The following is a 12,239-nucleotide window of genomic DNA, read 5'->3' as shown; positions in this document are numbered from 1 at the left end:
TCTGTTGGTAACGTCGGGGAGAGAGGTAGACCTACTTAGTAATATCTTCTGCATATTTTGGCCCCTATAGACTTTATCATACTTACTTAAAAAATGAGACGCCATTTTGTAAAATAAACTGTCACGAATGTCAGATGTCCTGAGATATCCTGAGGGTCCTGATCATGACATCAAGACCCCTGATTTATACACCTGCTATGCCCAGTTTTCAACCGACTTCAAAAAAGGAGGAGGTTCTCAATTCGACCCGTATGTTTTTTTTTTTTTTTTTCTATGTTTGTTACGCGATAACTCCGCCAATTATGAACCGATTTGAACAAATCTTTTTTCGGCGTATAGGTAATACCTCAAGGGTGGTCCCATTTAAATTTAATAATAGAAAAAACAACCCCCAAGGGTGGAAAATTGGGGATGAACTTTTTTATACGCAATATCTCCGCCGATTATAAATCAATTTGAACGATTATTTTTTTGTTGAATAGGTATTATCAAAAGGGTGGTTTCATGCGAATTTGAAGAAAATATTTCACCCCCAAGGGTGGAAAATTGGGGATGAACTTTTTTATACGCAATATTTTTAATTTTTAGTTTTTTTTTGTGTTCACGCATTTGAAGTCGGTTTTATTTTTTTTAAAAGTTATTTAAATTCATCATCAGTCAGTATTGATATTAAACAGAATTGTACAGAAAAATGTGTACGTAACCCTAACAGAAACAAAGTGAATGACTTATCAGAACTGCCAACATTGACCAACAAGGCATCGCCAGCCCTACTCAACGCTCAGTTTCTGTGAACAATTCTTTTTTTAGACATACGACATTATTAGTGTAGCTGCCACGCGCTTGTGTTGACGTGTTATCTCGGGCAATCATTCATAGTTTACTGATTAGCAAAAATCACCAATAAAATTAGTAAGTACAGGGGACATCACTACATACTTTTGTTGCATAATAGACAATTAGTGCAAAACGATACAATCTTTAGCATAAGCTATGTCGTTCTTCGGCGGGCTCAGTTACTCTTTCATTATGGTACAGTAAGCATCAGATAGTGACACCCAAAGTAGTGAAAATGTTCGCAACACGTCTTTGTTACAATTGGAATAAGGCATAAAGTTAATATTCCTTCGGAATAGAGCAACAACCACGAACTGTCAAACTGTCACTGGATGTCATTTATTTCTGTATCAGTGTCAGGATTATTTCACTGTTTTGTATAATAAATAAATCACTGTACCAGAAACCACGTTTCAGAAACACTAATTTCTCATAAACATCCACGATTTCACTCGCGTAAAACCTGAAAAAATCTCAAGAGTTTAATATTTTCAGCGTGCCAATAAGTGCTAACGGACTGTCAAATAGTTGCAAAAAACGGTTCTGTTACATCGCCTCTCTTTTTATCACACATTATTGCTGCTCGTGACATCTCGCTCGCTCAATCCTTTGTTGCTCTATTTCGCTCTAGTTCTCTAGAAAACGTAAGTCGCACTTCGCGAAAGTATTGGAGAAGTTCTGGTCCTCGAGCTGGTCTTCGAGTATGCAGGTTACGTTCTTCCATCCTTCTTCTTATTGTGTGCTCACTAACATTCACTGGGCTTGCTGTTTGTAAACGCTGGCGTATCTCAAACGTAGTGAGAACCCGATTTCTTGATATTGTAAGCACGATAATCGGGTCATCGCGCGCTGACATACACCTTAATTCCCCACTTCTTGGTCTTATGTGTAGGTAAATGGCGGTCTAGTCATGCCTTTTTAACGTGTATCTTAAGTTTGTACGCCATAAATTGAAAGTTTCAGCCATCTCCCGCTGCATACGCCCTTGACTTCTAAGCAACACTATTTGAGCAACTTGAGCTGGAGTAATGGGCATTATTCTCAAATTATGGAATCGAGAATAACCCTAAGATTAATTTAAAAACAAAAAACAAAACGCCAAACCCTTACAATATTGAATACCGAATTTAAACTTACCCGTAATCTTTACGCTCCAACAACGAAATGCGTTTCTAGAGTCAAAAAAGTTAAACAGACGCATTTTTTTTTATTAATCTAGCCTCTAAATTAACAAAAACAAATGTTCTGTTAACATGCCACACGAAACAAAGGCATACAACACCTATTTGGCCTCATATCCGAGTGTTTAGGCTTGGGCCAAATTCCGTGCCGCTGAGTGTATTTAACGCTGACTGTAGCTTAATTACTCGTATTGTGATTAGTACAGTCATTGACCGACGGTATTGTGGTAGGTACATGCCAGTGATAATTAATCATCTTGTGCACATAAAAACAGAGATAAGTTATCATAGAACACGCATCATGCCGCAAACCGTCAAAAAACTAGCAGATTCAAAATAATATTTTGAATTATTATAACTCATATTAGGGCTGATTTTTCAATCACTGGTAAGGGGCGTCCATAAATTACGTGAGACAATTTTGGCTATTTTTCAACCCCCCCGCCCCCCTTGGTGAGATTTGGTGAGATTTTGCCTGACCCCCACCCCCACCCCCTAATCTCACGTGATATTTTAAAAAAATCCGAAATTTATTAGTTTTGGAGTAATTTAACTGAGAAAGATTTTTTTTTGTGTGCTTAGTGCGAGTTTGCATTTACCGTTGTCGCTAACGAGTGCATCAAAAAGATCTATAAAGTTTAAGATTTTAGTTCTTGAAAGTATCTGCTGGGGACGCTGTACAATCATCTTACATTTAATGCATGTCATTGTCACGATCGATATAAAGTCGCACTAAACCCACTGATTACAAATAGATCCAGAAAAACACGTTAGTGACAGCGGTTAGTACTAGGGTCTCATTGTTTTTTTTTTTACAGAAGTAGGTACCTAGTCTAATTATTGTTCCTTTCTACTTAATCTAGCAAAATCGATTTTGATAAAAAAAAACTTGTTTTATAATTTTCTTAATTTCGTCATTTATTCTGCATTTTAGTATTCACACATGCAGACGGAAGCATTTTTAGTTTTATTTGTTTAGACGGTATAGAATAAAATGTCATTATCATCATAGAAAATATAATTTTTGAGGGTCTCGTAGTCCTGACAAGGAACCCTTATAGTTTCGATATGTCTGTCTGTCCGAGGTTTTGTTGGGAAACTATAGGCACTAGACAAAACGGTAGAATAAAATTTTGAAAAAATATTTTTTTGGGGTAGCTCCCCTACATGTAAAGTGGGGATGAATTTTTTTTCATCTTCTACACCATCGTGTAGGATATCGTTGGATGACTTGGGGGTTTCAAAGACTATTTTTCGATTTAGGGATCCGTTTGCAAATTATTAAAGTTTAAAGTGCCAATTTTTGTTCGAGCAGGGCGTCCCCCTCTCTAAAAACTAGACTGTTGGCTTGAAAAATCTGGAAAAATTCATAACAATACTGCTTTTTATGAACTTTCAAGAAAACTATAACGGTTAGGGTAGGTCAGTTGGTTTAATAGTAATAGTCATTTAACTCATGTATTATACAATTTCATATCTAATAAAAATTCCTTAGAAGAAAATATTAAAAGCGACTTTAGATGAAGTAATTGCTTGCTTTTGAAATATATTTTGTTAACGACGGACAACTACGGAACCCTACACTGCGCGTGGCACGACACGCACTTGGCCAATTTTTTTACTTAAGATTTAAACCCAGTTTTCTGGCAAACTCTATTTCTCTATTTCTTGCGGAAAAAATTACGTGATATTTCCTGAGACCCCCCCCTCCCCCCCACGTGAGATTTAGTGAGGTTTTTGTGAAGTCTCATGTAATTTATGGACGCCCCCTAACCTTTTAACTGAAGAATAAGTTTGGAACATTGACAGTTTCAGTATGGGAAATATGTCAAAATGACAATTTTATTCTTCGGTTACAAGTTACCCGACGATTGACAAATCAGCCCATAATGACGCAAAAAATATTACAGACTGTCTAAAATCAGGTTGACTTTAAGCCTAGGCGCAGACTATCGATTTTTCGTCGGCCGATAGTTTAGTCGGGCAGTTGATCAGTATGGGCATGTATGGAAGTGCGCACATTACACCGATTTGATTTGACGATTCTTCATACAAATTAAAATCGGGCCCAACTAAAGGCCAACTAAAAATCGGTGGTCTGCGCCTAGTCTAAATCCTTTTTTTAATTAGCACTCTTTATGCCTGCCCTCTTCCAACGCACACCTGAAACCAATACAATTGCCATTCTATGTGCTTACCTAAAATTATTACTTCCAGGTCTAGACAATGTTGCGTTTCAAACGAGATCTGGATGCGTCGTATCCCCACGTGTGGGACCGCTGGGAAGCCTACGGGAAGACCTGGATAATCCAAGACTTACCTCCCGAGGACGATGAGACCGCGCTCCAGATGATGGTGGAACATTGGCTTCCTGATGAACCTTTGAGCTTTAGTGCTGGTATGTTAAACAAGCTCTTTAAGCATTCGTCGTCGTCGTCGTTTCAGCCGAAAGACGTCCACTGCTGGACAAAGGCCTCCCCCAAGGATTTCCACAAAGACCGGTCCTGCGCCGCCTGCATCCAGGTACTTCCCGCGACCTTCACCAGATCGTCGGTCCACCTAGTGGGAGGCCTGCCCACGCTACGTCTTCCAGCTCGTGGTCGCCACTCAAGAACTTTCCTGCCCCAGTGGCCATCAGCTCTTCAAGCTATGTGCCCCGCCCACTGCCACTTGATTTTAGCGATTCTGCGGGCTATGTCAGTCACTCTGGTTCTCCTACGGATCTCCTCATTTCTGATTCGATCACGCAGGGAAAGCATTACATTGGCTTAATTGGCTAATACCACCGTCGGACATGGTTGGTTTTACGGTCTTGGCTAATCCTGTCGGCCCCCCATTGAGGGTCTCAAAGTGGACTCCAAGCTACACTGGTGTCCTTTGATCACCCATGGATAAAAGTCCATTTTGATCACCTAGATGATCTTATCAATGGGTGATCAAAGGACACCAAAGTGTCGCCTGGTGTCCATTTTGATCACATGGGTGATCGAATTAATGTGACCCCATTGAGGGGAAGGCGTAGTGTGTCCCGTGGTATCTGTAATAACGCCGCAAGACTACACATTTTCCCTGGCAGTCAAAATGTAACCTGGATACGGGAGTTGCAGTGGTAAGAACGAAAGCTGGGATATATTAGTTCCGTAAAATTGAAGATAATGCTGAGAGAAAAATCAAAAGCTGCCTAAATGACTCAATATACCTCCAAAGTACTGACAAGTCAACATGCTTTACATATTCGACATGATTACTTCACCACATCCTTTGTTTTATAAAACAGGTGTATTCAAATTCGAATCGGTTCAAAAACTAATATTCCCATGTCTTCAGGCAAAGTCAATAGCATGCCTATGTTAACTAGGCTCTAATTATTTAAGTCAATATCTATCAAGGTTGCTTTCGAAATAAGTTTGTGTAAATGAATGAATGAGGATTTGCCAGCTGTTTAACTAATATTTACTAATAATATTTTATTATCCAGGCATACTCGACGATCCGGTTAGTTTAGAATGCTTCAAACACATGTGGAGAGAGTGTTTGTCCCAGCGCATGAGTCTTGGTTGCTATACAATCGTCGAAGGCCAAAAAAATCTAGTAGGGGCAAACGTGTGCATGGTAATGCAAAAGGAGGATAATGATAATATACAGGTGATGAAGACACTAATCCTTTATATTATTAGAAAAGACAGGATTTAAAATATGAACTTAATTGATTAATGAATCGTGCATGCAAACACAAAATTTCATTCACGCTGAAAAAAACTGGTTGGGGAAAACGTAATCTTCGCATATTGTTTGTCTCTTAATCGCCCTTTAAAACATCTACACTACAACATAAGTTATCTACTTACTCCATAACTTCAGAACTGCTTTATCGTGAGAAAATTATGTTCATCTATGTAAAAACAGACATGTAACGGTCAAACATTGTTGTTGTAAATCAGTGACTCTAAGGCCCAGAACAGACGTTGAAACGCAACTGCAACGAAACTGCAACTCTCTGATGATTCTTATGAATGAAACTGAAACTTTCAAACTGGTCGCGTCATTTGTGGTCTCTCAACGGACGCTATGGCAGAAACTTAGATGCCACTCAAAAGTAACTAGCAGTTTCGTTGCAGTTGCGTTTCACCGTCTGTTCTGGGCCTATGTAACTCAAATCACTACATTTTTTTTTCAAGATTGCCAAATCGCCTTTTCGAAAATTACCTACGTATGAATTAAAAAACTCATAAAACTCATTTATTTATGCAAGTAGGCTTTTAAAAAGCACTTTTACACGTCCCCGTAATAACCCTACCACTGCTTCAAAAAAGAATAAGTGGAATAATATTATACATATTTTCCACTCACACTCTTCCCGCGGATGTTGTAAGAGGCGACTAAGGGACAATTGCGAACATCAGGCCTCCCCAACCCGTCTGGCCAGTGCAGCGTTAGGAGTATAGACCAAATCCTCTATTATCTGATGAATTAGAAGACCATGCTCCTGCAGTGAAGACTATAATGACCTCATGATGTAATGATTTATGATTTTCAACCCACAGTTAGAAGGAAAGAGAGCTCTGAACGTATACGGCGTTCTTTTACATTTGGAATCAATGGCTGACCAGTATGAGCACCTCGGAACGGAGAAAGTACTAGATGCCTTTGGTCTGGTCGTACACAGGGACTACCGAGGATGCCGGCTTGGAGGCAGAATTTTAGCTGCTAGGTAAGTACTTATCAGTTTGAAGGTTCACATTTCCTTGCATTGAGTACGTCAGTCATGACGTTTTTATACGCTTGATTAAGCGACAGCGCACATTGGGCGACAAAACGCGGCGACAGACGCGGCCACAAAACGCATGCGCGTGTAACGTGCGTTTTGTGGCCGCGTGTCGCCCAATGAGCGCTGTCGCTAAAAGTGCATGTCAGTAAAGAAATCCTTTCGCCAGCTGTACACTGAATTACCATTCCGTCTTCGCCTAAAACCTAGTCGTTAAATTCTGACAAAGCTTGTAAAATACATCATCATACTTACAAAGAGTTAAAATACCGTATTTGATCCGAAATGGGACATATAGGGCTACCACTATCGAAATGTAAAAAAAAGAGACCACCAAATGATTTCTTCGTTCTTCAATTTTGTTGTATTTGAGCACCAGAAGCATCTACCACACATCTACCTTTCGGATCGCACAGTCTTTTTATACTACCTTATACAATCGTATATTTCATATCTATTTCAGGGAGCCTCTAAGCAAGTCTATAGGTGTGAAAGGAACAGTATCAATGTTCACTGGGCCGGCCTCACAGAAGTTAGCAAAGAACTGTGGGTTCACAACAATCTCCAAAGCAACGTGGTCGGAACTAGCCGACGTTGGTCTTGACTTCCCGAGAGAGGACAAAGTGGTCAAATACATGATCAAGAAGTTTAAATGAAAATATTTCAGCAACCAAGTATCAAGTACGACCGAGCATTTATTCATATGAAACCACCGAAACCATATTCCCTAAGGATGGTTTTAGTGTCACGCGGACCGTCCGCTCCGCACGGCCAATCTGTATGAACTTCTAGGTTCGGCTACAGATCGGCTGTGCGGAGCGATCCGCACTGACAGTCCGCGTGACACTAAAACCAGCTTAATATTCCACTTATGACACTGTAAAATAAAACAATGACATTCAATTTGATATTTTTTTCGTCTTCGGCACATTTGCGATTTTGGTTAAAGTACCTAATAATGTGCTCACAGTTTATATAGATCGTTTCATCTACGAAGACGCGTCCCACCATTCTTCCGCTAATGTCTGCGTGTTATCGGTACACGCTAAATTATCCATGAGTGCACACGCACACTACATTAATGACGCTTGGATTGCTCGGATCAAACTCCCCGCACCCCGCGCTTCCCTCGACCAAAAATTGGTGGGGCGCGTCTTCGTGGATGAAACGATCTATAGCTACCGAGGCATACTAAAATTTATATGTCAAAGGTAATATTATAAGTCAGAAATGTAAACCATTTAAAAATAAAATATTTATTAAGTCCTGTATTTTTAACAATTAATAATATACACAATCAGTTAAACGTAGTTACAGTCAAACAACAATAGACTTTTTGCCTGTACAGTAAAGATCAGGGTTCTCTTAAAATAGGCGTTCTTATAGATCTTACTGCAAGAAAACTTAAACATTAAAAAGGGCAACAACTATATGAATTAAGCATAATAGCAATAAGGATATTCAGACTTCAAATATATCGTAATTTTGAATGTGTTAAAATTAGTGTCCGACCGAAATTTCGGTTTCGGTTTCGGTTTCGGCCAGTTTCGGCCAAAAAATCAAGTTTCGGTCCGAGTTTCGGTTTCGGCCAAAAACGGCCGAACCTTTCGGCCGCGCCGAAACTTACAACATCGTACCTTAGGGTAGTTAAATTTTCAAACAGAACCTCTGTAACTGTGCTGAAATTTCATTGTGATAAATCTTTGAAAGTAGAAACCTGTAATTATAGGTCGGCGAGATATTAATTTTAGAAAAAAATGGGCTTACTATAGGTCTACCAGAATCTCATGGCAAACAAAAATATTGGAAAAGTGTGTTTTTCATAATTATGGCAATTGTCTATGGTTTAATTGTCACCTGTCAATGAAAATTATGAAATCTGTCAGCCGCTGCAAAAAATTTGTAATCTCTTTTTGACTATTTCTTATTTTTGTGAAAAAGTCGAAAAAGCTCAAGCAGGTCATATTGTTTTCAATGTGAATTTTAAAATGAGGCATAATTCAAAGTCAATCTTTGATTCTAAAGCGCGTCGTCGAGTTGACAGTAAGTTGGACTGAAATGTTTTGATACATTTAGTTTATTACCCAACTGCGTCAGAAGGAGGGTTATGTTTTTTATTATATTATTCTTACTTAATAGCTGCTTTATCGGGGTTTTCAGGTATATCTCACAAATTGGTGCAGAGGAAAATGTTATGACCATTTAAAGAAAAATGAAAAAGATTTCATCAAGCAAGATTGAATAATGGAGAAGTTTCCAATTTTTTCTTTAAATAAACTTGAAATAAATATAAGTAAAACTAATAATAATAATTGTCTTTGTGAAAGAATCATGAAAATATCTCTACAAATGAATAAGTTACAGGGCCCTAAAGTTGCGCATAACTATTCACGCCATTTTGATCGGTGTATTCACGACAGTCATTCGGAGTACAAACAGTAAATCACCCCTAATCCGGTGCTGTTGACAGATCCATTTTTTTTAAATCTAGCAGTTTTTAATTTTTCAGCTAGGGTCACTCAAGATTCTTTCTTAGTAAAATTTTGTAACCTTTTTAAATATCCCAGACCTGGCCATATACAAAAAGAACGGCACCGCCTGTTTCAGTTCCACGCGAAAATATGTAGGTAATTTAAATAATTAATTTCCCAGACATTTCTTGATCGATTTAAAAAAAAATTCACCGTCTTTTTAGTTTTAGTATATATTTTAATCCCATTCAGAGAAATATAGTGTTTTTAACATCAGGAAACTTCTCCATTGAAATGCTGGAAGAGCAATTTATTTACAATACCTCTTTATCTTGATCATCTATTGAAGAACAAGAAATGCAATTGGAGTTCTTAGAATCGTTTTCTAGTTTTGAATGAAGTGATAAGTTAAAAGTATGATTCATAATAAAATTAGTTACTTAAAGTAATATACGATTTATTTATTTTTCAAGACATTTTCCTATGTTAAAAACCCTATGTATACTACATTCTTCATACACATTCCTACCTAAAATGTATACTCGTACTTCATGTTCATTAATATTAAAGTCATAAAAGTAAAAAATTAAACAATATCAAGATCGTTTATTCCAATTTCCCCAGTATTGCTCTCAACAAAGTTTATTTTCCCTATTTGCCATGAGATTCTTATAACATTTTTTCGACATTTTAAGGACTTTTTTTTTATTCTATAAAAGGTTCGGTTTCGGTTTCGGTTTCGGCCGAAATTACAATGAAACCGAACCTTCGGTTTCGGTTTCGGTTTCGGCAAAATAACATGTTTCGGTCGGTCACTAGTTAAAATGTACAGTCGCAAGCGCATCAACGTACCGCAAAATTGGAAACTACGTCAATTGACTTTGATATTTACGAGCAAAACATAAAGTACAAAATACTTTTGGTATAATATTTCATATTGAGGAATAGTTTTCTGTACAATAAAAAAATCTTTAAATATTTGTCCATTATTTTAAGTAAAATTATAAAATTAGACAACTGTACTTTTTCATTCAAAATAATGATATAAATTGATTGTCAAATACAGGCCCAATTAAAGTTAAAAGTACCGTACAAATTAAAATGGTCTCTTAAAAGTTCTATAATCAAAAGTGGAAACGAAACGTTTTAAACTGGATTCAAAGTAAGTGTCCTGATTATTGTCCTTATTGTCATTCGTTGAATTAAAATCTATTTTCAAGTGTTGTACAAATCAATACTTCTGGCCTTAATATTTTCTTTGCTTATAGTTTTAAACTGACAGCAGAATATTCTTTCCAGTACCCAAAATAAATATCACACTAGATCGCAAATGGTCTACCAAAGTTTTGCGGTCCGTGGATTTTTATGAAGTTAATGACCGAATACCGATTCATGTGTGTTTCATCCAACTTTTACATGTCAAGTTTTATCACTTGAACTAACCAAATAAATAAAGTGATAAACCTTGAGATACATTTTAAAATCGACCTTTTTTTTGCACGATACGGTCCATATTTTATCCGTAGTCTGCTTACAATACTGTAAAATCAAATGTTACAGAAATTGTTACCTTAAAATCATCGTCACAAGTTCTACTTTGGCCTGAAGTCGGGTAAGCAGTGTTCGACGGGGTTCGGTGGGTGTTCGTCGGTGAGATACGAGCTTAGTAGTACGGGTGCACATACTGGTATCCTACGGGACACCAACCACGCGGCGTCCCGGTCTGAGAGAGGGTACCTTTTGATGTCGGCAAAGCATACGGTGATGTCTTCGTTGTTGTATGGGGGCCTGGAAAAAAGGGGTTAGTTAAGTTTGCTATTATTTATAATGCACATTGGTAAGAGGTAGGTTGCAACGCTTGGAGTTTCTAAAACAAATCACATCAAGCGCTGCATCACATTAATTAATTTTATAACGCGAGGAAAATGGCGGAGTATCAAGCCTTATTTATTAAAAAAACGCATATTACCCCTTTAGACCATGGGCGTACCAACGAAAAAGTGTCAAAGAGCGCGATTCTGCTTAAAAGCATTTTGACTCAACCTTCAGAATGCCCTCCTGGGCCAGAAGCTGGGTAAGCCCATCGCTTAGAGTTAGACGGTACGAACTTTGGAAGGGCAGTTAGTTATTCATATTATGATACATGCACCAGCGTCAAGACACCCGCCAGGAACGCCCGGAACGCCAGTGGACCTTATCCCTCATACTATAAGGTTCATTATTGCTCTGGTGTTATTAATACTCACTCGTCTTCGGGCGCTATTCCATCTCCAGCGCTGACCAGTCTAGCCAGCAGTCTTCTCCTAGCCGCTGGTACAAGTAGCAAGGCCACGACGCCCGCAAAAGGCCCCGGTAGCCACTGCTCTTGTACAATAAGGTTTACTCTAGCAGTAGGTACTTGTGTTATTAGTACTCACTCGTCTTCCGGCGCTATTCCATCTCCAGCGCTGACCAGTCTAGCCAGCAGTCTTCTCCTAGCCGCTGGTACGTGTAGCAAGGCCACGACGCCCGCAAATGGTCCCAAGCGCCAGTGGACCTTAATTCTAGCAAAATAAGGTTCACATTGCTCTTATGTTATTAGTACTCACTCGTCTTCCGGCGCTATTCCGTCTCCAGCGCTGACAAGCCTAGCCAGCAGTCTTCTCCTAGCCGCTGGTACGTGTAGCAAGGCCACGACGCCAGCAAAAGGCCCCGGCAATCGTCGCTCATACCCCGAGCGCTAGTGAACCTTAACTCATGTACGATAAGGTTCACATTGCTCTTGTTATTAGTACTCACTCGTCTTCGGGCGCGATTTCATCTCCAGCGCTGACAAGCCTAGCCAGCAGTCTCCTCCTAACCGCTGGTACGTGTAGCAAACCCACGACGCCAGCAAAAGGCCCCGGTAGCCACTGCTCTTGTACAATAAGGTTTACTCTAGCAGTAGGTACTTATCTTATTAGTACTCACTCGTCTTCCGGCGCTATTCCATCTCCCGCGCTGACA

At 38.9% G+C, this 12,239-nt stretch overlaps 1 protein-coding gene across 2 annotated transcripts; it reads left to right on the top strand.

Moving 5' to 3' along the window:
• Positions 1-773: 773 nt before the first annotated feature.
• Positions 774-8,048, top strand: LOC135085252 (uncharacterized). 2 transcript variants are annotated; one of them, XM_063980005.1, is made up of 5 exons: positions 774-912; positions 4,236-4,416; positions 5,497-5,663; positions 6,563-6,729; positions 7,247-8,048. In XM_063980005.1, exons 2-5 carry the CDS (start codon positions 4,245-4,247, stop codon positions 7,437-7,439), a joined length of 699 nt encoding a protein of 232 aa, XP_063836075.1. In that variant the 5' UTR covers positions 774-912; positions 4,236-4,244; the 3' UTR covers positions 7,440-8,048. The 2 variants fall into 2 exon arrangements, with proteins under 2 accessions (XP_063836075.1, XP_063836080.1); XM_063980010.1 differs by lacking the exon at positions 774-912 and adding an exon at positions 2,187-2,245.
• Positions 8,049-12,239: the final 4,191 nt, after the last annotated feature.

The sequence above is a fragment of the Ostrinia nubilalis genome, chromosome 2 (assembly GCF_963855985.1).
Source record: "Ostrinia nubilalis chromosome 2, ilOstNubi1.1, whole genome shotgun sequence".
NCBI lineage: Eukaryota > Metazoa > Arthropoda > Insecta > Lepidoptera > Crambidae > Ostrinia > Ostrinia nubilalis.
Note: the sequence above shows the minus strand (reverse complement) of the source record. Positions and strands in the feature narration are given on the sequence as shown.